The 23,957-nt window shown below is 40.7% G+C and overlaps 6 protein-coding genes across 6 annotated transcripts; 2 read left to right on the forward strand and 4 right to left on the reverse strand.

The window, feature by feature from the left end:
• Window positions 1-157: 157 nt before the first annotated feature.
• Window positions 158-3,244, reverse strand: LOC117566682 (pickpocket protein 28). Its single transcript, XM_034246230.2, has 6 exons — window positions 3,145-3,244; window positions 2,133-2,593; window positions 1,806-2,072; window positions 1,539-1,749; window positions 373-958; window positions 158-318 (listed from the first exon to the last, which is right to left on the reverse strand). The coding sequence occupies exons 2-6, from the start codon at window positions 2,462-2,464 to the stop codon at window positions 158-160; spliced, it is 1,557 nt and encodes a 518-aa protein (XP_034102121.1). The 5' UTR covers window positions 2,465-2,593; window positions 3,145-3,244.
• A 256-nt stretch (window positions 3,245-3,500) lies between these two features.
• On the reverse strand, window positions 3,501-8,707 carry LOC117569007 (protein FAM91A1). The gene is made up of 2 exons (XM_034249994.2): window positions 6,639-8,707; window positions 3,501-4,943 (listed from the first exon to the last, which is right to left on the reverse strand). The coding sequence occupies exons 1-2, from the start codon at window positions 8,482-8,484 to the stop codon at window positions 3,934-3,936; spliced, it is 2,856 nt and encodes a 951-aa protein (XP_034105885.1). The 5' UTR covers window positions 8,485-8,707; the 3' UTR covers window positions 3,501-3,933.
• A 534-nt stretch (window positions 8,708-9,241) lies between these two features.
• On the forward strand, window positions 9,242-14,136 carry LOC117567183 (ubiquitin-protein ligase E3A). The gene is made up of 8 exons (XM_034247008.2): window positions 9,242-9,977; window positions 10,050-10,343; window positions 10,408-11,351; window positions 11,405-11,652; window positions 11,714-12,265; window positions 12,476-12,657; window positions 12,722-13,214; window positions 13,277-14,136. The coding sequence occupies exons 1-8, from the start codon at window positions 9,886-9,888 to the stop codon at window positions 13,613-13,615; spliced, it is 3,144 nt and encodes a 1,047-aa protein (XP_034102899.1). The 5' UTR covers window positions 9,242-9,885; the 3' UTR covers window positions 13,616-14,136.
• A 197-nt stretch (window positions 14,137-14,333) lies between these two features.
• LOC117567184 (procollagen-lysine,2-oxoglutarate 5-dioxygenase) lies at window positions 14,334-23,905 on the forward strand. Its single transcript, XM_034247009.2, has 10 exons — window positions 14,334-14,649; window positions 15,704-15,789; window positions 17,860-17,999; window positions 18,063-18,594; window positions 18,655-18,908; window positions 18,972-19,073; window positions 19,132-19,257; window positions 22,230-22,356; window positions 22,831-23,265; window positions 23,330-23,905. The coding sequence occupies exons 1-10, from the start codon at window positions 14,478-14,480 to the stop codon at window positions 23,612-23,614; spliced, it is 2,259 nt and encodes a 752-aa protein (XP_034102900.1). The 5' UTR covers window positions 14,334-14,477; the 3' UTR covers window positions 23,615-23,905.
• Window positions 19,294-20,022, reverse strand: LOC117567186 (immunoglobulin domain-containing protein oig-4). Its single transcript, XM_034247011.2, has 2 exons — window positions 19,720-20,022; window positions 19,294-19,658 (listed from the first exon to the last, which is right to left on the reverse strand). The coding sequence occupies exons 1-2, from the start codon at window positions 19,903-19,905 to the stop codon at window positions 19,350-19,352; spliced, it is 495 nt and encodes a 164-aa protein (XP_034102902.1). The 5' UTR covers window positions 19,906-20,022; the 3' UTR covers window positions 19,294-19,349.
• On the reverse strand, window positions 20,973-21,965 carry LOC117567185 (immunoglobulin domain-containing protein oig-4). The gene is made up of 6 exons (XM_034247010.2): window positions 21,810-21,965; window positions 21,641-21,747; window positions 21,499-21,580; window positions 21,374-21,441; window positions 21,240-21,315; window positions 20,973-21,140 (listed from the first exon to the last, which is right to left on the reverse strand). The coding sequence occupies exons 1-6, from the start codon at window positions 21,901-21,903 to the stop codon at window positions 21,058-21,060; spliced, it is 510 nt and encodes a 169-aa protein (XP_034102901.1). The 5' UTR covers window positions 21,904-21,965; the 3' UTR covers window positions 20,973-21,057.
• Window positions 23,906-23,957: the final 52 nt, after the last annotated feature.

A 23,957-nucleotide genomic window follows, 5' to 3' on the forward strand; every position in this document is an offset into this window, starting at 1 on the left:
GGGTAACAAAAGTGTATTTCTATTGATAAGCTGTGTTTGTTAATAAGCTGGTTACACTTTTATGACTACCAAGCGATCGGTTCTAGGATAAAGCTATAAAAAAAGCTGGTCCCACTTCTGCGTGGCGCCAATGCAATTCGAATATACCTTTGAAATTTTAATTAGGATTCGTATGCAAAACATGTACCCGATTACGACGATTCTTGACCCACAAATGAATATACTCCAATAAATAGCGAAGAAAGAGAAAGTAGAACAATTCCGAAATGAAAACAACGCTGAAACCGACCATTAAGCTCATAATGCCGCCAGTTAAAGCTGTAATAAATAAATATATAATTATACAATTTGAAGGCAATTAGCTACACTTACACATATACTCAGTGATTCCTGTGTACGAGGACTTCAAATTGCTGCGAAACAAGTTGTCGTTGTGATAGAAGTTGACCACGGCCAAATTTTTGCGAATATACTCCGTAGAGAAGTGCTTGAGATACTCATTAGTGACCCGAATGCCCTTCTGATGAAAGGGTATGGAGAAGGGATCAGGAAAGTAGGAGACATCATGACAACTGGCCAAGCAAAGCGCCTTGCATGCAGCACTCTGTTCGTCCACAATTTGCAGTTCTGCTTGAATCAAGCAATCAAAGTGCCGCACATGACAAACGCTGGCATTGCGATAAACCAAAGGCAGATGATATGGAATGCAATCGCAGCGTCTATAGAAATACTGAGCATCACATTCCGCCTCACAATTACGGCGTGTGTAGTATCTATAGAAGAGCAGCTCCTGCTCGTCGGTGAAGATGCACTGACGCTTCTTGCGATCGATGCTGCGCAAATTGGGCATGGCCTCAAAACTGCTGGGCATCAAACGGAAGTTAGTCTCGTGGCCCAGCATCACGGGCAAACCCGATTCCCTCAATCTGGGCTGATCAATAGAGTTGTAAAGCAGCACCTAGGGGTGAGAAAGATAAATACGTATAATCAGGGATATATTATGTTTTTTTTTCTTAAGAATCTTTAAAAAATTGTATTATTGGATTGCAATTATTCAAAAAATGTATTAATTATGATTTTTATATAAAAAAAAATCAAGTGAAAATTTATTTGAATTATGCTGGCTAGTTTGACCCGCAGCTAAGTCATCGTTGAAGTGGGTTGTGAGTAAACATTACTAAACAACTTATTTTTTATTTACATATAAGAATGGATGACGCGTATAATATATTGGGTTATGGTCTCCACTCACTGAGACTGTGATTGTGAAAGATTTTCTCGAGAATTTACCCAGAATTCCCTCTATAATTAATGAAAAATAATTCATTAAAGACAACCATAAAAACATTCAAAATCATAGTTTGCTCAATAGAAATTTTTCAAGTCTAATTTATCTCGAACTAAGTCTATTAATTCCTTGGTTGTCAATAAAGAAGCCAAATGATTAACTTTGATTTTTCATTATGACATCATTCCAATGTGTAATGAAACACAAAAATAATAATATTTAGAATATTAATAATTATCGATAAGCTCACCTTAAATCCCTGTCCATTTGTGGAAGAGCAATAATAATCATCTGTATGTCCATTTAGTATAATCTGCAGACCATTGTCCACTCCTGTGCCCACTCCCCGACGGGGATAATAGCCAGCAGGGAGATTCTTGGGATAACCTTTAATGGGATTCCAATCAACTGCGATGTCCGACAGTCCCTTCGACGAAGTATAATCCCGTATATAAGGTGCACTTGGGAACACATTATTAAATACTTCTTTACACTCAACATTCAGAAGATTTCTTACCTATATTTGTAGAGATAATAGGGATGCAGAAAGTTAAAGACACAGCAGAGACCTTCGTCGACAAAGAACTCTCGAAAGATGTCGGTACAAGGAACATTCTTTTGCTCAAACATGCAGGACACAATCATATCCTCACACTTGTGACTCACAGCGACAATGAAATTGGGAAAAGTATCATTTTTGGAACGTGGTTTTATCGCCTTATATTGCGTAAAATTCATGTCCTGAAAGCAAGCCTTCTGCAGCATGGCATACTCCAAGGAACCTCTACAAAATATCCTAAATATTAATACAACTTTCAATTCATATCATTATGTCTTTACTTACACTGTAAAATTGATCACCTTGGAGTACTTGGCCTTGTTCATATCGCAGACCGTTATGGCCGGAAAGGGAATATCCTGTATGGATGTCATCTTGGAGCTGTAGCCAATGATGACAGGCGTGCTCTCCCAACGATTAAAAACATTCACGGCCAGATTGATGGCCACATAGACGGAGACTAGAAAGATTTTACCAAAATAAAACTGCACCCAACTGGGAAGGCTGTTGTTCCAAATGTATTTCATGCCCTGCAACGATGTGCTACTCAGGAACTCCTTTGTCTTCACCTCGAAGCGCTTCCAATATTCTTCGAGCAGTTTGTTGCGTGATGCCATTCTGTAACTCTTGACTGCTGAATGTCTAATGTTCGCCAAGAGCTGAGCTATAAGGCATTAGTTATTTGAGACGTGCATTGTCTAACTGTTTAGCTTGATTCTTGAGCACTCGCATTAATTACACTTAGTCTGCATCATTAGTGAAAGAAATTAACTAAGAACATACATATATCTTTAATCAACTATCAACGTCAAAAAGGTAGTTAAGGTGCTGAGAGTCGAACCTTTTGCCTAAGAAGCTTTCAGTCGAAATTAAATATTATAAATAAGAAGTCCTTTAGAAAAGTTGTTTTTAATTATTGTCATTTATCCTGAATCGGTTTTTGTAAATTCAAAAGTACCAAACATATCGCAATACATCATCATATACATATTTCTAAATTTCAAAAGATTGCTTAAAATAGAGACGAAGAAACGAAAAATAAATGAGAAATCCTCATATGTTACTGCATCAAATCGAAAGAGCCTTATCTAATTTTGTAGAAAGTTTGCTTTGAATGAATAGTGATTTATCTGGTAATGTTCTTTTATATTTTTCCATTAATGCTAAGGAATATCTATTATACATATAGTACATTGTTTTGACTAATTCGAAACTAAAGTTGAACAGAAGACGACTTTCTTTTAAATAGTATAATAGACTTTTGGACTCTTGGATATAAATATTCCATATACGTTACTTGGTAAGCGGAGTCGTGAATTTTTAACTTGGAAACTACATATGTAAAGCAAAAGCAAATTTTATTAATTTAAGTGTATGTCTAAGCTGTATAAGTTGAGATCAAACAAACAAGTCTAGTTAGCTATTTATTTCTTGAAGAATAACTTATATCATAATAAATATTTAACATTCAATGAAAGCAATCCCCTAGTTATAATGATAGCCGAAAGCCTTACCTTTTTTTAACTCATTGTATTCGTTATTTCAATAAAATAATAATACTGATGATTTAGTGATTAAAGTATATTCAAATTTAAAGGCCATATAGCTCCTTTAATTCCCAACAAATCAAGAAAAGAATAAGCAGCGAGTACTTGTTTACAAGTTGTTAAAATTGCATTTATTTTAGAGCTACATAGTTATATGTATGCATATATAAATGGTATGTTTACGAGCAGTATCTGTGTAACCGTCCATCTGTCTGTCCGTCCGTCCGTCTGTCTGTCTTCTGTATTTGTGTGTGTGTTGTTTGGAGTGTGGTGTGTGTGTGTGTCTTTGCCTCTAGATCGCGTATTGCCACTCAGCCAAAAATAAACTTACATAACTAATAAAAAAACGGAATGCGGAATACAAGACAAGATAGATAGTCTAATGGCTCGCGGGTCTGATAAAGTTCTAGAACTACATGTACATAAAATTGGTTATCTTTGCTTTTATACACACAGACAAAAGAAAAAAAAGCAAAACGAAAAATAGTACTGGGTCAATTAGAGGCTATTAAGTATTCTTATCGCGCTGATTCGGTGATTCAACGACCATTCCAATAGCCAACGCGACCGTTCTCAAAGGCCAGATTGATGCGTGGATATGGCAATGGACGCGTCGACTGCAATGGCTCGTGGAGCTGCGCCGGCGTCGCTGGATCATCCTCAAAGTAGAGACACTGACGCACAAACTCCAGGAACAACGACTGCATCTGTTGCGCACTCGATGGCAACTGTTCCAGGTTGGCATCACGACTCAGTTGCTGCACCAGCTGCTCGCAGATGCGGGTGTTTGTGTCCACATCGAAGAGCGGCACACCAAAGTTCACCTCGAGCAGCGTCCAATCCTCGGTGCAGGCATCGGTTTCAATCTCCTCATCCTCGTCGCCAGCTCCCTCGTTTAGCGGCAACTCCACCGAGTTCTGCGAGACGAGTTCGCCACGCGGACTAGCACAATTGGCCAGCTCGCTGGCCAGCAGCTGACTGCAGTCGGCAGAGGTGTAATCATTGGCCGGTCCGTGCTCAGGGGTGGCCGCGAAGTGATTCTCGTCGGGACTCTTCAGCTGATAGCTGGTCAATTGATCCGTATTTGGCACATGTTGCGATTTAGTTGCACCGCCCCCCGCTGGGGTTGGCAACGAGCCGCGTTTGCGTTGCGGCAACTTCAGACGCACCTGCAGCTCGTACTCCTCACAGCCCAGATCGGGCACGCCCGTGTTGAGGAATGTGATGTAGCCGCATTGCTGGCGCAGATCGAGATGTGTGGCCAACTTCTGCACCGCCCGATGCGATGCCCATTTCGCCTGGCGGGCATCTGTTGGCTGGAATGGAAACGATTCGTAGTGCAGCTGGCCAACGCTGCGTATGCCGTAGCCCTGGAGCAGCACACAGCCATTCTTCAGCTGCTCGTTCAGATTGCGAAAGTTCTCCGAGTTGAGCACATACGAGTCCGAGTGCAGTATGTTCACCAGCAGCTTGCCATAGCCCAGAAAGAGGCGTGGCAGCGACTTTAATACTGTGCCGCGGCAGAGTAGCAAACTGGGCGGACCATAGCCTGGAAGGCAAAGAGGGAAAGCGATTAGACAGGAGAATATAGATTACAACAAAGTGTGCTCGACTAACAAGATACTCATTAGAATGTGTAGAAAGTGATTTAATGTGATTTCAATCTGTAGATCGAATAAAATGAATAAGGGTATCGATGAGAGGTAAATATTGCATGGAAGTCAAAATGCGAGTGATTAAACAGGATAATATGGTGTATAGCAGAGTGTGCTCGACTGACGAGATACTTGTTAGACAATTCTCTGAATAAGGACATCGATGAGACGTTAAAATTCAATTGAAATGAATTTGAATTATTATTTAAATGTAATCGTAAAGTAATTCTACTATATGTTTTTGACTGGGTGGAATGAGAGTGCCAACGAAGAATTTCACGTACTGTCTTGGTCCAGGAAATGGATTACAGTATTATTTCTTAGCACTTATTTCTATCGCTACCGCATAGAGTATATATATTCTTGATCAGCGTCAACAGCCGAGACGATATTGCCCGGTCCGTCTGTCCCTATGAACACCTACATCTCAGAGACTATACGATATAGAGATCTAATTTTTGAAGCGCTTGTTATGTTTGCACGCATTTCAAGTTTGTTTTAAATTTTTGTCACGCCCTCTTCCGCCCCTCAAAGCGATAAAAATCTATATTATGAATGTATAGTTCTATATTAATATACCAAATATAGCCATATTTTAAATATTTGTATGCTACATTTAGTATAATTTTAAACTTTACCGCACTGTTTTGCTTTTATTCACTATGGGTAGCGGGTATCTCACAGTCGAGCACACTCAACCTTATCTTTCTCAAATATTGTTTTTTTTAACTGCTTCATTTATTAACTGCATATTAGAAGTAACAAGCCCCCATGCTTATGTTATCTAATTAAATTGAACTAAGCTAATTTACATTGTGATAAGATAATCGCATTTATACTATTTTTATAGACTATTTAGTTTTAGTTTCTTATCTGACTTTATAGATAAATCAATGAATCTTTTAAGTGCAGCCAAGGAATATTATATTATTAGTGTAATGCCAATCATGCGTAAGATAAACACAAAATATAAATCTATTGAAAAGTTTTAAACGTTTTTAAGATCAAGCAAATACATATTGGAAAATACACGAATCCATTGGCAAGTTGTTAAATGATAAAATGACAATAGATTATTGACTTCATCCAATGTCTGAATGATTTAGATTGATTTAAAAATCATATTAAATTAGTCCGCGTATTAGTTTTCTAAATAGTTGATTCATTGTGAAATACATTGTTTCCACATTTGTCATTTTTTTATATTGTTTTAATATTTTTTAATGCTTTCAAATTGTACTTAACCGGTTTCGGCTTATCTGAAAATGTGACGTACATAAATTATACAAATTTAGTTTAATGTAGATAAAAAATTTATATCGCTTATCGCAATAAAATTCTGAGAAACAATTTGGATTTTTTCGATTTATGCCAAAGTGAGAGAGCGTGGACTAATCTAAAAATAAACTTGAGCTACGTAATAACTACAGAAGTGTTGTTGCAAAATTTAGGAGAGACAGTTCAGTAAATCTTTGATATCCAGAGGAACAGACGACTAGGCCTATGGTATTTACTTTAGAATTTTAAATATATTCCCAAGTTTAGTCACAAACACTATATTTTAATCTCTATTGTTATTGCGGACTCACCTGTGATGTGGTTGTAGAACAACTTGCTCCACATGGGCGTGGCATCGGAGCTGCGCATGAATTGCCCAAAGAACGGAATACTAAACATGTGACTGAGCGTCGCTGTCAACGGCGTCGCGGACACAATGAACTTGTACTTCTTCTCCAGCACACGATCGCGTGTCTGCCAATCGAGTCCCTCCAAGCACTCCAGACGCAACAGATCCAAGCCACCCGGCAACAGCGGACGCAGCGAGCAGATGGTGGAACGCAAGATGACCGCATGGGCAAAGTAGCGCGAGACATCGCCTTCACCCTCAGCATCCAGCAGCGACACTTGCTCCAATTCGGCCAGAAAGCTGTCCAGACTCTCCTCGCACAATTTGCCCACCTCGAACATGGTCACCGCATGATTCTTCAGACCCGGCGACAGATTGCCCATCATCAGAAAGGCGGTCAACGTGGAATCGAAGAGGAATCCCACACGCTTGCCACTCTTTGGTTGAGCAGCCGCCGCTGCGGCAGTTGCTAATGCTGCTGCCTTGGTGGTTGTGGTGCGTTCGCTGACATCCTCCAGCTCGGAGCTCAGCTCCTGTTCATCGCTGTTGTTGTGACTATTGTTGTTGTTGTTGTGGTTGCCTGTGGCGTTCGCCTTAGGCGTGCTCATGTTGGCAAAGCTAAAATCACTCGTGTTGCCATCGGAGGAGAGATAACCAATCGAGCTGCTGTTGTCCTTGTCTCGCTCCTTCTCCTTGTCCTGCTTGGGTGTCTTGGGGCTCGCTTCGCCATCGAAGCTCGCATGCGGATTGTAGTTGAGCGGCGTGATTTGCGGCGTCTGCGGCAACTGTTGCACATTGCAATCCGCCCAACTGGCATGATGTTGCCCCGCCTCGTACTCCGTCTGCTTCCGCTGCGCGAAACCCAGGCGGCAAATGAAACTCACCGCCTGCTTAACACTGTCCAACTCCAGTTGCAGCATTTGGGCCAACTCCGCCATGGTCATGTGCTCGTCGGCGCTCACAAAGATCTTGTATAGCAGATTCTCGAAGTAATCGCCGCTCACACGATTCATCACAAAGTTGCGCAGCGGTGGAATGCTAATGCGATCCTCTCCACTGATCGGCACATCCAAATAGATCAATCCCTTGCGATACAAACTCTGCAGCACATGATAATCACATTTGCCCGCCGGCTGAGCGCCAAAATCGATGAGATCATCGAGCAAACTGCGCTCGGCTGGCGTCACCATACGTATGTCCGTCTCCAGCACATAGCCAATGTCCAGACGCCACCAGGGCTCCATGTGCACACGCACTGGCAACCGCGGCAGAAAGTCCAAAGGATTCGGTTTGGCACTGAATAACAACGATCTTGGTGTATGCGTCTTTAGCTCGCTAATTAGTGCCAAATACTCATTGCGTCCAATGCCCAGGACACGTAGACAGTCCGCTGCCGTAAAGTTCGGTAAGGTGTCGTAGCTTTTGTCGCTACGCAGCAGCTGGCTGAGCACGTCCAGATAATAATTAAAGGGCGTCACACGCAACCCTTTGGTCACAATATCCGCCAGATGATAGGGAAACACGCCGAGTCCGTTGATGTTCTTCTGTATCAACAGCTCGTAGTAGCGTTGCTCCTGTCGGAATACCTTTGAGGCGAGATTGCCACGAAAACGCAACTGATTCTTCAGGCTGTAGTTGAAGACATATTTCTCGTAATCGCGCTGATTGTCGTGCAACACGGAACGCAAATGCACCGGTAACTCAGGCCAGGGCACATTTCCACGCACGCACAGCTGCAGCTGCAGTTGGCAATTGCCACTTTCGGCTGTCGCAGTTGGAGTTGCCATCGGAGTCGCAGTCGACGTCATCGCCAGTTGTTGTTTGTTTACCTCTTCAGTTCAAGTTCTGTTGCTGCTGTTGTTGTTGTTGTTGTTCGCATTTAGTGCTTATTGGCCATCGCATTGTTGTTCGTCGGCTGCAGCGTAAAACACTTTTTTCACTCTTCTGCTGTGGTGTTTTTATTTTTGCTGCGCGATCTTCGTTTCTATTTTGGCTAGCAGCAGTCAGTCAATCTCACAGTCAAGCAGGCTGAAAAAATGAGACACAGCTGATAAAAACAGTCGAGTACGCGCGTTTACCAACACTGATTCGATAATATGTGCACACTGAGAGAATTAGTTGGATACTATGGCAATTGATATGCCACAAATCTTATGCGTCATATGCTTTAATACATTAAAAATTAAAAAAATGTATTCGCTATATATTAAATACGAAATTATATTAGCAGAATACTTACCTATATTTTTCTATATTGCATTTATTTCTCTACCATAGGGCAACATTAACAACACCTGCCAACAGTATAAATGTTGGTATATTGGCACTTGCTACATTGCAAAAGCAAGTGCAGTTACAACATATATTGAATCTATTTATTAAAATAAGTGGCATACAGTAAAATAAACTCATATTTTACAATTTTCTTAGCCTTGCAGTTAATTTAACTTATTTTTGTGTACAATTATCGTGCAAAGCATTATCTTTGAAAAGTTGTAAGTGTTATGCTCTTAATGTGAATCTAAATATCATAAAAACAATAACCAGTCAAAATTCCAATAATAAATAAATAATAAATACAGAATATAAAATATGTTGTTGAAGCGTTGTTAAAAGGCTTTTCAAAAAGTGGCGCCTTTCTAATTGCCAACAAAGTGCAAGCAATCTACAAGCTCTGCAAATGGTATATTTGACAACCAAAACTGCGGTCACACTCGGCTCTGTTGATGATTTTCAATATTAAAAAGGCTCTGTGCGTTGTCTGTGTTCTGCCTTGACTGCGTTTTCAAAACACGATTTTGCAAAATAAAAGAAACTAAAATAATATATTTAATATGCACCGTCATCAAACAACACATTCTTTTGTTGTTATTGTGAATTGTCAGTGATATCAAGTGAACATTGTGGGGTTGCACTAAGCGCAAAGCAAAAAGAAGAGCATAAGAAAAAAGGGACATCGACATCGATTTTTTTACACCCTTTTTGTGCATATTTGGCTCTGCAAATTAGCACACAAAGAAACAACGCGGTGGCAAAAAGAGAAGCGACAAGTGTCGCCAACCGCTTCTTAAACCCGCAGCCCCCCTTCAAAGGAAGAAACACACGCAACGGCAATTGAGTTGAGTTCTCATTATTATTAGCATTAGCATTATTATTACTATTGGTAGAACGACGAAGTCGCCACAACGGGGCGCGAGGGGGACGCTCAAATGAGTGGCGGCGGCGGCGAGGAACACGAGGCGCGGCAAACAACAACGACAGCAACAACAACATTGCCGATGCCGTTGCCAGGCGTCTCAAGGTGAGAGTTGTCTTGCAATTGAATTATGTTAATTTGATTTAATGTCAATAAATATGCCTTTTGCTTTGACAGTGCATCCACTTCGTCAGCAGCAGCAGCAGCGGCGGCCACAGCAGCCGGCGGAGGACGAGCCACACCAGAGATGAAACGCTCGGCGGTGCGAAGTCTCATCCAACGCTATTTCCATCAGCTGCAATCGGGCTGCGGCAATGCGCAGTGCACCAATGCCAATTGTGCGTCCAGCGGCAAGGTGGCGCCCATGACGCCCAACGAGGTGGCTGCCCGAGCATTGCAGCTCTTCTCACAGGATGCACAATTGTGTGAGAATGCCACGCCCACGCTGCCAACAGCGCCCACAACCAGCAGGTGAGTTAAGCCATTGAGTATTGTATTTATACAATTGGCTAACATGGCTTTGCTTTGCTTGCAGTCCGCAGCAGGATGTGGACATGCTGTCGCCCAATGATAGCAGCAGCAGCAGCAATAGTAGCAGCACCACCAGCACCATTACCTCCGCCAGCACCACAACCACGACGAGCACACAGTCGCAATCGCAAGTCCAGGAGCAGAACAAGCGACCAGCACATCTAATCGATCTGCCTCCGGTAATAATTGACGCAACATCCGCCATAAACCCCACACCAACCATAGAGGCCATCGAGGCAACAGCAGCTGCAGCTGCTACGGCTGAGGATGCCGATGCCTGCACACCAACGTTGCCGCCGGTGGAGTTCCTGGACGCCGCATCGCTGGAGGCGCTCTACGAACAGTGTCGGGCTGCGGAGAACTATGTGCGTCTCTATCAGGCCATTGGCGATGTGTTTGCCAGCGTGGAGCGATTGAGCAAGAGCTTTATATGCACACCCGGCCAGGAGCTGAAGCATTTGCCACCGAAGCCGGAGGCGAATGCGCTGAACAAGGAGCAGTTGCGGCAACTGGAGGGTGAGCATGACAAGGATGAAGACAGCACACAACGGCAAGAGGAGGAGGAGGAGGAACGGACACGACAGCAGGCAACCGAAGCTGCTGATGTCAATGAGCAGCGTTCAGGCGACACCGATGGCGATACATATGGTGATGAGCGCAACGACAACGTCGACGATGACGACGACGATGAAGATGAACCGATGGGTACATCGCGAAATGCCGAGGATATCGAGGAGTTCCTACACAAAGGCACCAAGGTGGACTTTCAGGGATTGCGGCACGTAAAGCGGCTGCTGTTTAGTTCGCCATGCCAAACGATTGCTGAGAAGCTGACGAGCAGCGTCATCCAACTGGCAGACTACATACGCTATCTGCGCTTCTACCGCCAGGACTTGTGGGAACAAGTGCTGCACTGCCTCGTCATCTGCTTCGACATGGTCACCAACAGTGAGTCGCTATAAAGTCACCATTTGCATCTCTAATCCCATCTCTTTTTTTAGCTACCGCCAACAACAGCGTGACGGACATGGAGTATGTGGATCGTGTGCTGCCCAAGTTGTGCCATGCCGCTGCAGCGATGCCAGTGCGTGCCCAGGCGCGTCTGGCACAAATCTGGGGCGAATACTGCCCGGATCAGCTGCAGGTGCTATTGTCCTCCTGCCAGCAGCAGATCACGCTGCAGGTGCTACTCGACGAGGAGTCTGTGCGCGAGAACGAACACATCATTAGTGTAACCAAAGTGCTAAAGGTTGGACATGACCTTAATCGATTTCCAAACCCATTTTAATCCATTTAAATACCACTTGTAGATTGTTTATTATGCCAACATCTTGGCCAGCGTGCTGGAGCGTCCCTCGTGCCGTCTGCCGTTGCAGGAACAAGAGGAGCAAGAAAGCGCTGCTGCTGTGCCCGAGGAGAGCGAAGATCTCTTTGTCTACAGCTCCATGCAACAGCCGCATATGCCCAAATTTGCCGAAGATCCACTCGAGAAATGCCTGCAAGTGTCAGTTATCGATTGTCGCGATCCTCTCGTGCCGCTGCAGGAGTTTTACAACGAAGCGCTGAGCGAGCACATACAAATGCATCAGGATTATCTCTCGTACAAGACGCTGGCTATGGAAAGCGAACTGGGCTCCAGTCACACGAACTATTTTTGCTTTATGCTTTACGCCTTCATCTTGACACCGGCGACCAAAGTGGATGCATTGTACTATGACTGTAGAATGCGGATGTATAGCGAACGTTACTCCTCGCTCTACTCAATACTCAACAACTTTGGCCAGGATGGACAGGAGGGTGCTCGACCCGATCTTAAGCTCACCGTGCGACGCGATCAACTCATCAACGATGCGCTCATTGGGGTGAGTTGAAGAAGGAATCGTTACTACATAAAATTACGAAAAAAAATTTTAAGTTGCTAACCGAATATAATTTAAAATAAGAATTTAAACTTGTGGTTAAAATGCTAGATTATTTTTGCAATATTTTTATTGTTAAAAACAGCTTTATTTTCATACTTCTAGAGACTGACCAGCATTTAAAACCTATAACTAATCATTTTATATTTGCAGCTGGAGCTTGTGGCCATGAGTAATCCGAAGGATCTGAAGAAGCAGCTGGTCGTTGAGTTTGTCGGGGAGCAGGGCATCGATGAGGGCGGCGTATCCAAAGAGTTCTTTCAGCTGATTGTTGAGGAAATATTCAATCCAGCCTTTGGCATGTTTGTGCAGCAGGAGGAAACCAACAACATGTGGTGCGTAGACTCAAATTATCTTATTTTTCACATTCCACATTAATTTGTGCTTTCTCTATGGCAGGTTCAATGCAACGCCCTTTGAGAATGGCGCACAATTCACGCTGATTGGCATTATTATTGGTCTGGCCATCTACAACAATGTCATCTTGGCCGTGAACTTTCCCATGGTTGTCTATCGCAAGCTCATGGGCTACCGAGGGACCTACTACGATCTAAGCGATTGGAGTCCAACGTTGTTTAAGAGCTTACAGGATATGCTGGATTATCAGGGCATGGATATGGAGGAGGTGTTCGAGCAAACGTTCAAGATTAGCTATAGCAATGTGTTTGGCGAAATGGTGGAGCATGAACTCGTGCCACATGGCAGTGAAGTGTTGGTTGGGCAGCACAACAAGCGGCACTTTGTGAATTTATATGCCGATTTCTTGCTCAATGTGAATATCCAACAACAGTTTAAGGCGTTTTGCAAGGGCTTCGAAATGGTCACCGATGAGTCGCCACTAAAGCTGCTCTTTCGTCCCGAGGAGATCGAGAAGCTCGTCTGCGGCAGTCGCGTATGTTTTACAATTGAATTGCACTTAAATTTCCCATTTTAAATTGGTTTTGCGCTTTGCAGGAGTTTGACTTTGTTGAGTTGGAGCACTCGACGGAGTACGAGGGCGGCTACACGGAGGAAACGCAAATTGTGCAGGACTTCTGGAGCATTGTGCACGCCATGCCGCACGAGTCGAAGCGGAAGTTGCTCGAGTTCACCACAGGATCGGCTCGTGTTCCTGTGGGTGGCTTGAAGTGCCTGCGATTGCTGATCACACGTCATGGCCCTGACAGCGATCGATTGCCAACGTCGCACACTTGCTTCAACGTGCTGTTATTACCGGAATACAGCAGCAAAAAGAAGCTGGAGGAGCGGCTGCTTAAGGCTATCAACTACTCTAAAGGCTTTGGCATGCTGTAGTTGTCTCTCACACACCCACACAATAATATACACACACCCACACACACATACACAAAAGGACTGTCAAAGTTGTGTTGATACACATACCTCCAGCATCGCAACTGATACCACCTCCGATAACTTACTGAAGATGATGGATAGATTTGATTTGATAACTTAAAAAGTTTTTAGTTTGTTTTTGAGTTTTGTCATTTATTTTTGATACAATTTGTTCAAATCAGACAATATATATATATAGACATATATATTTATGTGTACATGCTCAATGCGGCGCAATTACAAGCTAAACAAAAACTCGATTTCGAAATCTGCTAACCAATCTACTTATATACCATATATATATGTTTAACTGTATATATGCTGTTTATTACGCCGCTCAGTTAATTGTATATATCATACACACTAATACGCATATGCATACCCAAAAAAAAAACGAAAAACACTCATGTAATTACATATGTATTTTGTAGCACACCTAAAAATTTTTGCTGAATAAATTTTAAGTTGTGCGCCAATAACAATCATTTCTATTGTTTGATGTCGATGACACTGGATGTTTAGCAACACTACTGCCTTCAAACACAGAGTGACCATTTCTGTTATTTCGTACAAAAATACAAAAACTGCGTTATCGATTATCGATAACAATTAAATCGAATCCATTCCAGCTCTAATACGCTTGGCACTCTGCTCCCATATTCATTCATGTTTTCTTCGTTGTTGTGTTCGGCTGCGCAGCGGAGGAACTGCAAATTCGTGTCGTTTTAAACAAAAGTTCTGTTCGCCGGAATATGCAACAATTATCGTAACATAGAACTGTTTTAATTTGTGAAGTGCCAGTGCGAAAAAGAGCGAGAAAAACATGCAGCAGCAACATAAACAAAGCGCTTTGTTTTGGCGCTCACCAGCGATGTTGTTATTGTTTTTGGCGTCGCTCTTGTTATTCTTGCAAGGAGCTCACACGAAAATTGAGGCGGACGCTGATGGCGTAGTGGCTGCCCCCGTTGTAGATGCATCAACATCCAATTTCAATGGTTTGTTCCTGGTTTTTTTTGCACACAATGAGTTCATCACTGGAATTAGACAGGCGAAAGCACTAAAAATATTAAATTGCATGCATTTAACGTTGCGAGCCTGCTTATACACATACACATACACATATGCACTTCACCCACGCTCATGCAGTCGCATGTGTGTGCGTGCATTGTATCTGTTTGATTGCGGTTTTTGTTTACATTCCATTGGCCCCTGCTTCTTCTTGTTCCTTTGCCCTGCCTAGCGGTCGTTTACATTAAAAGTGCAATAGATGCTGCTCTGTTTCTGTTTAATTGTGATTCTCGGAATTTCCTTAATTGCACTTGGTGCATTAGCTTTTCACATGCACTAAGTGCAATAGAGATTTTTTATCTGCCCACTTAAATTTCCCAGCTCAACTCCTGTGTCCCTGACACACAAATTAGGTTAGCAATATGTATTGTATGCTCCTGCATTCTGATTGGACGAAAGGATAAAGGGAGAAATACCTATAATACATATATGTATGTGTTTAATTGTTATACGTGCTCTAATTACTAATCTTGATTTTTCAATTGTGCTTAAAGTCAAAGCCTTGACTAACTATGGTTTTAATTAAGAAAGGTTCCAATTTATTAATATAGTTTTGATTAGTCAATCAGATTATTTTTATTGTGAAAATACTGTACTCAAAAAAAGATTAATTGGAAGATGCTTAATTATATTATACATCAAGTACATCAGATATAATAAAAAAATCATTTTTCTTTAATTGGAAAAATAGAGTAAAGAAATTATAGAATCTTATATTAAAAGTATATTTGATTCCTCAAGTGAATAAATAAGACTAGTTATACTTTGATATTATATTCATTTATTTCTGTGTGTCACAAATTTCAACAAGATTAATTAATATACCTACTTTTAGGTTATTTAAGATCACCGAAAAAATTGCATGATTTAGTTTTACGTTACCTACCTCTCTATTTCAAGGGTATTATCTCGCCTACTAATTTTGTAATTGTGGTATTTAATGAACACCCATCACTCTTTCCTTCTCTTCTGATCAAACAGATAAAATCAAAGTCTTCACCGTGGCCAGTGAACCAACTGATGGATATCGCCGTTACATACGTTCCTCACATGTCTACGATATTGAGGTGAGTTCTTTAAATAAATGCATACAATGAATCTTATAATTAAATTAACAATATTTGAAAAAGGGTGTCCACAAAAACCGCTAACGGTTGTTTGTAGATTTCTATAGAACTTTTCTATTGTCTTTTTTTTTGTGGTTGCCAAAAATTTGTTATGCAAATCGTGCTCCAGAAATTTTAGCTTTGCGATGTGTATTTAGATCAGATATTTGTGTACAAATTTTGTTTAGCATCACACATTAAAATTAAGTGTTATGAGTTCTACTTTGTACAATCATTTAAACAAGCTAAAAAGACATTAATTTCTATCATTTTAAAGTATTGCAATAAAACTTACATATTTGCCGACTATAGAATAACGTAATCATACTTTAATGTTTTTTTTTTAAGCATAAAAATTTATTTTTATCATTGTTAACTTTAGAATTTTGTTGCAGAATTGTAATTTAATAATCGTTAAGTTTTTAATGAATAGAAATTGTACCGGTTTTTGTCTCAAATATTATGCTGATTTCTATATTATGAGTGTATTACAGTTAGATTCTATTCAAAGACTTAATATATTAAACATTACAAATTTATCAGCTTAAAATTGGTTAAAAGTTTGCATATTGAGCACAGTTTTTGATATAAAATATCATATTACGATCTTCATTACGATCGATTTACTGTTAGGTTTCGAACAAAATGCCAGCGCATTCATTTCAATGAGCTTATATTGTTTTTATTGAAATGAATTTGAAATTTGATTAAAAGTGTCGTCTGTGCTTCCAATCTATGTAAGACTATGTATAAAGCGACATATGTACATATCTCGCTTTGCGGCACACTTTTATTACTTTGTATGGGTTGCTTGCGGGTGTGAGTGTCTGTGTGTGTCCAAGCATCCGGCGTTTCGCTTCCAGATGACGCTCCATCTCTGATGTGCCTCACACAGATTGGCTGAGACTGAAAATGAGGCATTATGGGGCACCATAGAGTGCACACATGTGGACAGTCCGTTTCTCGATGTTTACTTTGTAGTATTCAGTCTTTTTAATCACGTAGTCATACATCAAATGTGGGAGACAGAGAGCGAGCGGGAGGGGGAACTGGAAACTGGGGGTAATTAGCACAATTCAGTTGCCGACTAGTCTAATGATAGCTTAGAACTTTCCATTTATGTACCACATACAAGATGATTTCAGTGCTTATCACTTCAAATACTGTGCCCGGTTTCCTTATGTCAACTGATCTTTCACAAGGCACATAAGCACATCCATATATAATATTATATATTTACATACATACATACGACATTATTTTGGTTTGGAGTACACAAAATATTTGCTGATAAGCCGGTTAACCCGGCTTTTGTACTGGAAGCATTACTTGAATTTCACATTTCTTTTGAATTTCGAGAAATGTGTGAACTTGCGACATTTAAAGAGTTGCGTTTATTTTACATATATAATATTACTAAATGTTATTAACATACTGCGCTGCTAAACGCTAACATTGAATCTAATTTAGTTGACAAATTAGTGACAAATATATATAGCATGATTTTCAGGTTGAATTTGAAAGTATTTACACATATGTTTTCAGAATTTTAGGTTTCCATTCAAATACGTACTATATTAAAATTATCTTTTATGAAATGATGTACATATATGTATAATGAAAAAACTGAGCGGATTTCTATATCAAGCAGTTTCGATTGAAACGATTTAAAGAAAACTGAAATTTTCTTTAAACAAACTTGTTTGTTTCCTAAGATGATATAGACTGCAATGTTGTTTGTTTAGGATATATTTATAACAATCTATATTTATTTATAGTAAAAACCATAATATAACATCTTAAGATTCTATATTTTTCAGTAAGTTGACTTGGGATAACAGTTTTTAATTATTCTATTAACATTTATTAAATGTGTAATCTATACTATAAATTGACGGGTTATGCATTTAATCATAATTAGAGTATGTAGCAAGAAATCTTTTGACTCTGGGTTCTCCTTACTGGGTTCCTCGAATAATAAAAATACTAGTTATTATAAACTATGTATTCAAAATCCTTTTTAAATTCCAGGTTACCACGCTGGGGATGGGCGAGGAGTGGACTGGAGGTGACATGAAAACAGCCGGCGGCGGTGTCAAGATCAATCTGCTGCGCAAAGCCATTGAGCCCCTGAAGGATGCACAGGACACACTGATTATGTTCACCGACAGGTAAGCAAACAAGATTATAAAAATTATAAATTTTTACTCACTATAATTGGTTTTCCTGGACAGCTACGATGTTATTATTACCGCACGCCTGGAGGAGATTTTGGAGAAGTTCAAGGAGACGGGTGCCAAGTTGTTGTTCTCAGCAGAAAAGTTCTGCTGGCCTGACAAGAGTCTTGCCAACAAGTATCCCGAGGTGGAAGGCAAGGCATCGCGTTACCTAAACTCTGGTGCCTTCATTGGCTATGCTCCCCAAGTCTATGCTCTGCTCGAGGAGCCCATCGAGGACACCGGCGATGATCAATTGTACTTTACGAAAGTGTTTCTCGACGAGACGAAGCGTGCCAAGCTGGGCATGAAACTGGACACACAATCGCGACTCTTCCAGAGTCTGCATGGTGCCAAGAATGATGTGAAGCTGAAGGTGGATCTGGACTCCAATCAGGGCACGCTGCAGAACATTGATTTCATGACCACGCCCGCCATCATTCATGGCAATGGACTGAGCAAAGTGGACTTGAATGCATATGGCAATTATTTGGCCAAGACTTTCAGTGGCATTTGCACCGTTTGCCAGGAATATATCTTGGAGCTGAATGTAAGTAGAGATTGCTGACCTAATAAATGGTTTTTATAATAATTGTTTGATACTTTCTAGGAGAAGCAACTGCCTGTGGTTACGCTGGCTGTTATTGTGCCTCAAGCTGTGCCTTTCTTCGATCTGTTTCTGGAGGGCATCGAGAAGATCGATTATCCCAAAGATCATCTGAATTTATACATGTACACGAGTGTGCCGCTGCACGACGAACTCATCGAGGCATATGTTAAAAAACACGGCAAGAAATATGCCAGCGCCAAGTTTGTGCTGTCCACAGATTTACTGGACGAACGCTCTGGTCGCCAATTGGCGCTGTGAGTAAACACTGAGAGTCTCATTGGGTTTCAATACTAATTGCTGTTATTTCTTCTCTGTAGTGACAAGGCGCAACAGCATCACAGTGACTACTTATTCGTAGTGGATGGCGAAGCGCATATTGACGACAAAGCTGTGCTCCGCGAGCTGCTCAAGCTGAACAAGTAACTGCACTCAGTTTGGATTTAAACTTGAAGATTAACTATTACTCCCTTTTTACAGACAATTTGTGGCGCCGCTGTTCAACAAATATTACGAGCTGTGGAGCAACTTCTGGGGCGCACTCTCCGATGGCGGTTATTATGCACGCTCCCATGACTACGTGGATATTGTGAAACGGGATTTGGTGTAAGCGAACAAAACCAACTACATTCTAAAGCTCAACTTTATTGCTTACAAAATAATATGTGTGTATTGGGGAAAGATCGCACGCACGTACGTTAATCGAAGGCAATGGAGAAATCTGTCTTGAAACTGCGTCTGTCTATAGAATACATGTTGTCCGCCGTACACTCGTAAAGTCCGGCATCCATTTGTGTAGCCGGATCGATTTCAATCTTCGATTTAACGCGATCATCCCCAATGCGCCATTCATGCACATGCATATACAAATGCTGATAGATCTCGGCACCGTCCTTGTACCAAGTGATGTGCGGTCGAGGATTGCCCTTGGCCACGCACAGAAAAGCAATCTTGTGGCCCAGCACGTACTCGAGATCAAAGTGCGAAGCCTGCAAGATTTTGGCACCCTACACAAAGCAAGCACAGAAAATTAGTTTGATTTGAGAAGCGATTCTATTGCGTACTCACGTTATTGTTATTGTAGTATTGATCCGATTCGGGATCACGATATTTGCCAGTGATGGGTAAACCGATTTGGACACGGGACTTGGTGCGTCCTCGACCGCGACCACGACGTGCCTCGCAGACCGGTGTTGTCAACATAAGCAGGCCCAGGCTCAGACCCAGGCAGATGAGCAGACACCTCAATTGCATTTTGAGAAATCCCCCTAGAAAATAAGCAGAAACGTTGCGTTGCTGTGCGAATCTCGTCTGCGGTGCGACTGAATCAGCAGCAGAGGCAGCATCATTAGCAGCAACAGCAACAGCATCATCAACATCAAACTCGCTCTGACTGCGGCTCATCTAATTTGCCACAATTGGCGTCTCTTCCATTTCCATTTAATCCGCACTGTGCCTCGCACAGTTGGTTGCCATTCTCCAGATCGCTTTCGATGCTGTCGAGCTTCGCATGTTTTACCACATTTCACTCAATTTCATTTGATTTGATTTGTCCACAACACTCGCTGAATCTCTATCTGTATCTGTATCTGCGTATGTATCTGTAACTGTTGGTCAAAGGCCACCTCTTTCGGTAGTTTTGGATAAGTGCGACACATTCTATATTCCCCATATTTGGCATTGGGCACAGTGGTCTAATATATTTGGTCTTTGTAAAAATGAATTGCGGATCTTTTGTGCAGAGATAACAAAGATCTGTTATCAATACTCACCATTTTTTTTCATTTATTTTTAGAAATCTGCTAAAATGTAGTAAAGATTTTAAATTTGTTTTTTTTTATAATTCAGTTATAATTTCGAAATTTTGTATTTACGAAATTAGATAGGACAAAAATGAAGTTACTAATTTTGTTTTATTAGCAGAAACAAATTTCTAGAGTTCTTAGTGCAAATTCAAGAATTCATTCAGTTATTCCCTTAGAATAAAGAAAACCTATAGTTAGTTGTCTATATTTCCAACCACTGTGCCATAGATATAGCTGCGGATTAGCGACAATACATAACTGAACTGTTTTGCATATGGAACTGGCACAGTTGATTTACTTTTGCTTGCACACATTTTAATAAAATAAATGCAAAAAAATTGTTTCAATCAGTTAATTGAGACAATTTGTCGGTAAACGCACACAGATAGAAAGGGACAAAAATAGATAGCGATAGAGTGAGAAACTAGATAATCGAGGAAAGGTCGAGAATAAAAGTAATACAAACAAATAATGCAATTCAAATACGAAAGCAAGAGCGCAATAAATGAAACGAACTTGAAGTTTAAAAGTCATATCCATGTATGTATATCGTATAATAAGTATATATAAAATCGAGTATAGAAGAGTTCAGGAAAGTTGCTTAAAAGTTAACCATGGCATAGTCAGTTCGGAAACCTCGTCGATCAATCGCATATATATTATCGGCTTGGCATTCGTAGTAACCTGAAAGATAGATAAAAAGTAAAGAGTTAGGATCTATCTTTTTTTTTTTTTTAATTTATAATGTGTAGAATAACCTAGTTATTTCTTCATTACACTTACCAGCATCCATTTGTGTTGTTGGATCTATTTCCATTTTAGATTTGATAATATCAGGTTCTGGATGAGATTCGTGAACCTAAGAAGCAAGATTTATTAGATATACTTTTTAAAGAATTTTATGTGAACTCTCTCACCTGAAAGAATCGATGTTGATACAATTCCGCGCCGTCTTTAAACCAGGTTATAGTGGGACGTGGATTGCCTATAAACAGAGATATTTGTAATAACTATTCTATTAAAGTTGTACAACAATTCTCACCCTGTGCCATGCAGAAGAACGTGATCTTGCGGCCCAGCGTATAGTCCAGCTCAAAGTGCGAAGACTTGATGATCTTGGCGCCCTAAAGAATAGCAGTGCAAATATTAGAATACCGATTTAGCTAAGCGTGTTCTTAACTTACATTCTCGTGATCGTAGTAGCTGACTGCATCCTGTGATCGGTGCTGAATGACGACAGGTTTCTTGCCCGTGTAATTACGACGGAGCACATTGCGACCTCCGGTGCTTCCTATAGAAGAAGTGTTTGATGAAATATTTTTGAATATATTTTGTGGTAGATCATCTACTTACGTTGCGATTGCACTTGACAGAGATCGCTCAAGAGCAGCAGATAGAGCAGAGCAAATGTTTTGATTTTGCACTGGATAAACCAGGGATAGAGCATTTTTGTGCGATCCGTCGATCCTCGTATCTGAGTGTTGAATGCGCTTTGGCTTGGCCCCCGTACAACGTTGCTGCTTGTTTGTTGATTCTGATTGAATTAAATTGCGAACCGAGTCGCCCTCTCTCTATCCGTCTGTCTGTCTGTCCTTCTCTTTTACTCTTTGTTTGCCTGGCTCGACATCTCTTTCGCTCTGACTACTTTCCATTTCCACAACATTGTTGCAAATCTGCGTCACTCACCCAATGCGAATATCATATGTATATCACCTATCTTTTATTTTGAACCTCTATCTCACAGTCTCTCTGTCTCCTTCTCTCACATTTCAGCGGCATTTTCAACGTGCCACATGTCACGAGCATCTATCTGATCAAGCACAGCGCTTTCGATGCCATCAAATTCGAGCACAAAGAATTCGATCCCGATATGGCCTTGTGTGAATCCCTCCGAAATGCTGTGAGTAAACAAAATAATTTATTAAATTCCTTTCATTTCATTTACTTGCTTTGTATTAAGCAAATAACTATATTAAATTGTTTACTCTTATTGTATTTGGTTGAAGATCTTAACTTTATTTATTTATTATATTATTTTAACTTTATTGGATTCAAAATTCAACATTAATGTAACGTTTTTTTATTTATATTTTTCTACAATCTATCTTAATAATTCTAAATTCTTTCATAAGATCCCGTCACTAATCACCTCTTCAAAAAAAGTTGCTTTTATTAAGTTTAAATTTAATTTTCTTATTAATTTTATGTGCACATTAAAATATGTATGTTTTTAGTTTCAATGTAAATTCTATTTTTTAAATGAATACATTTTTAGAAATATTTCGGTATTACTATTAGATTTTCATATAATATTTTAGGAAGTTTCATTTTTTTGATAGTTAATAATGAATTTCCTTTCACTCTCTCGCTGCAGGGCATCTTCATGTTCATAAGCAATCAGCGCAATCTTGGCCATCTGGTCAATGTGGACAACTTCAACAGCAGCGTTGTTCGTCCCGATTTCCATACGTTGTTGAGCAATCGCTACGATTGGACCAAGAAGTACATTCATCCAGATTATGCCAACTTTTTGAACGAGAGCATTCCCGTGCCACAGCCATGTCCGGATGTCTACTGGTTCCATGTGGTCACTGAGGCATTCTGCGATGATCTGGTTGCCATCATGGAGGGACACGGCAAGTGGTCCGATGGTAGCAACAGCGACAAGCGCTTGGAGGGCGGCTACGAGGCGGTTCCCACTCGGGACATTCATATGCGTCAGGTCGGACTTGACACGCTCTATTTGAAGTTCCTGAATATATTTGTGCGTCCACTGCAGGAGCGCGTCTTTACGGGCTATTATCACAACGTAAGTGCATCCCTTAATAAGCATTTAATTGCTTAATTAATTTCTTTTTACTTACCATTTATAGCCGGTGCGTTCGCTGATGAACTTCATGGTGCGCTATCGTCCCGATGAGCAGCCCTCGCTGCGTCCTCATCACGATTCCTCCACGTACACCATTAACATTGCCATGAATAATGTCGGCGAAGATTACGAGGGCGGCGGTTGCCGCTTTTTGCGCTACAACTGCTCCGTGACGGAGACGAAGAAGGGATGGATGCTGATGCATCCAGGTCGTTTGACCCATTTCCATGAGGGTCTTCTTGTGACCAAGGGTACACGTTACATTATGATATCGTTTATCGATCCATAGACGTGATTGTATCCGAAAATGCAAATACTGCCATAATGGTCACTCCAAAGATTTTATCCTTAGTATATCCTAAATGTTGGAGCATTTTCAGCAAATTGCAACTCGAATCTAGTTTACATTTTGGATTGTGGTCTATTGCCTTAGTTGACAAAGTTTCGGATTAAAATACACATCCATAATTTGCCTCGAAACTCCAGGGTCTGACATGAAACTATTTACTCATTAAGTTTATTAAGTAAGTTTTTTGAAAAGTGTTCAATTCGATAAATAAAAACTAAGCAATGTAGTGTATTTGGTTTGATTTCTAAAATTAAAGCTATTTTCATTAGGTGTTTGCACCACT

The sequence above is a fragment of the Drosophila albomicans genome, chromosome 3 (genome assembly GCF_009650485.2).
Source record: "Drosophila albomicans strain 15112-1751.03 chromosome 3, ASM965048v2, whole genome shotgun sequence".
NCBI lineage: Eukaryota > Metazoa > Arthropoda > Insecta > Diptera > Drosophilidae > Drosophila > Drosophila albomicans.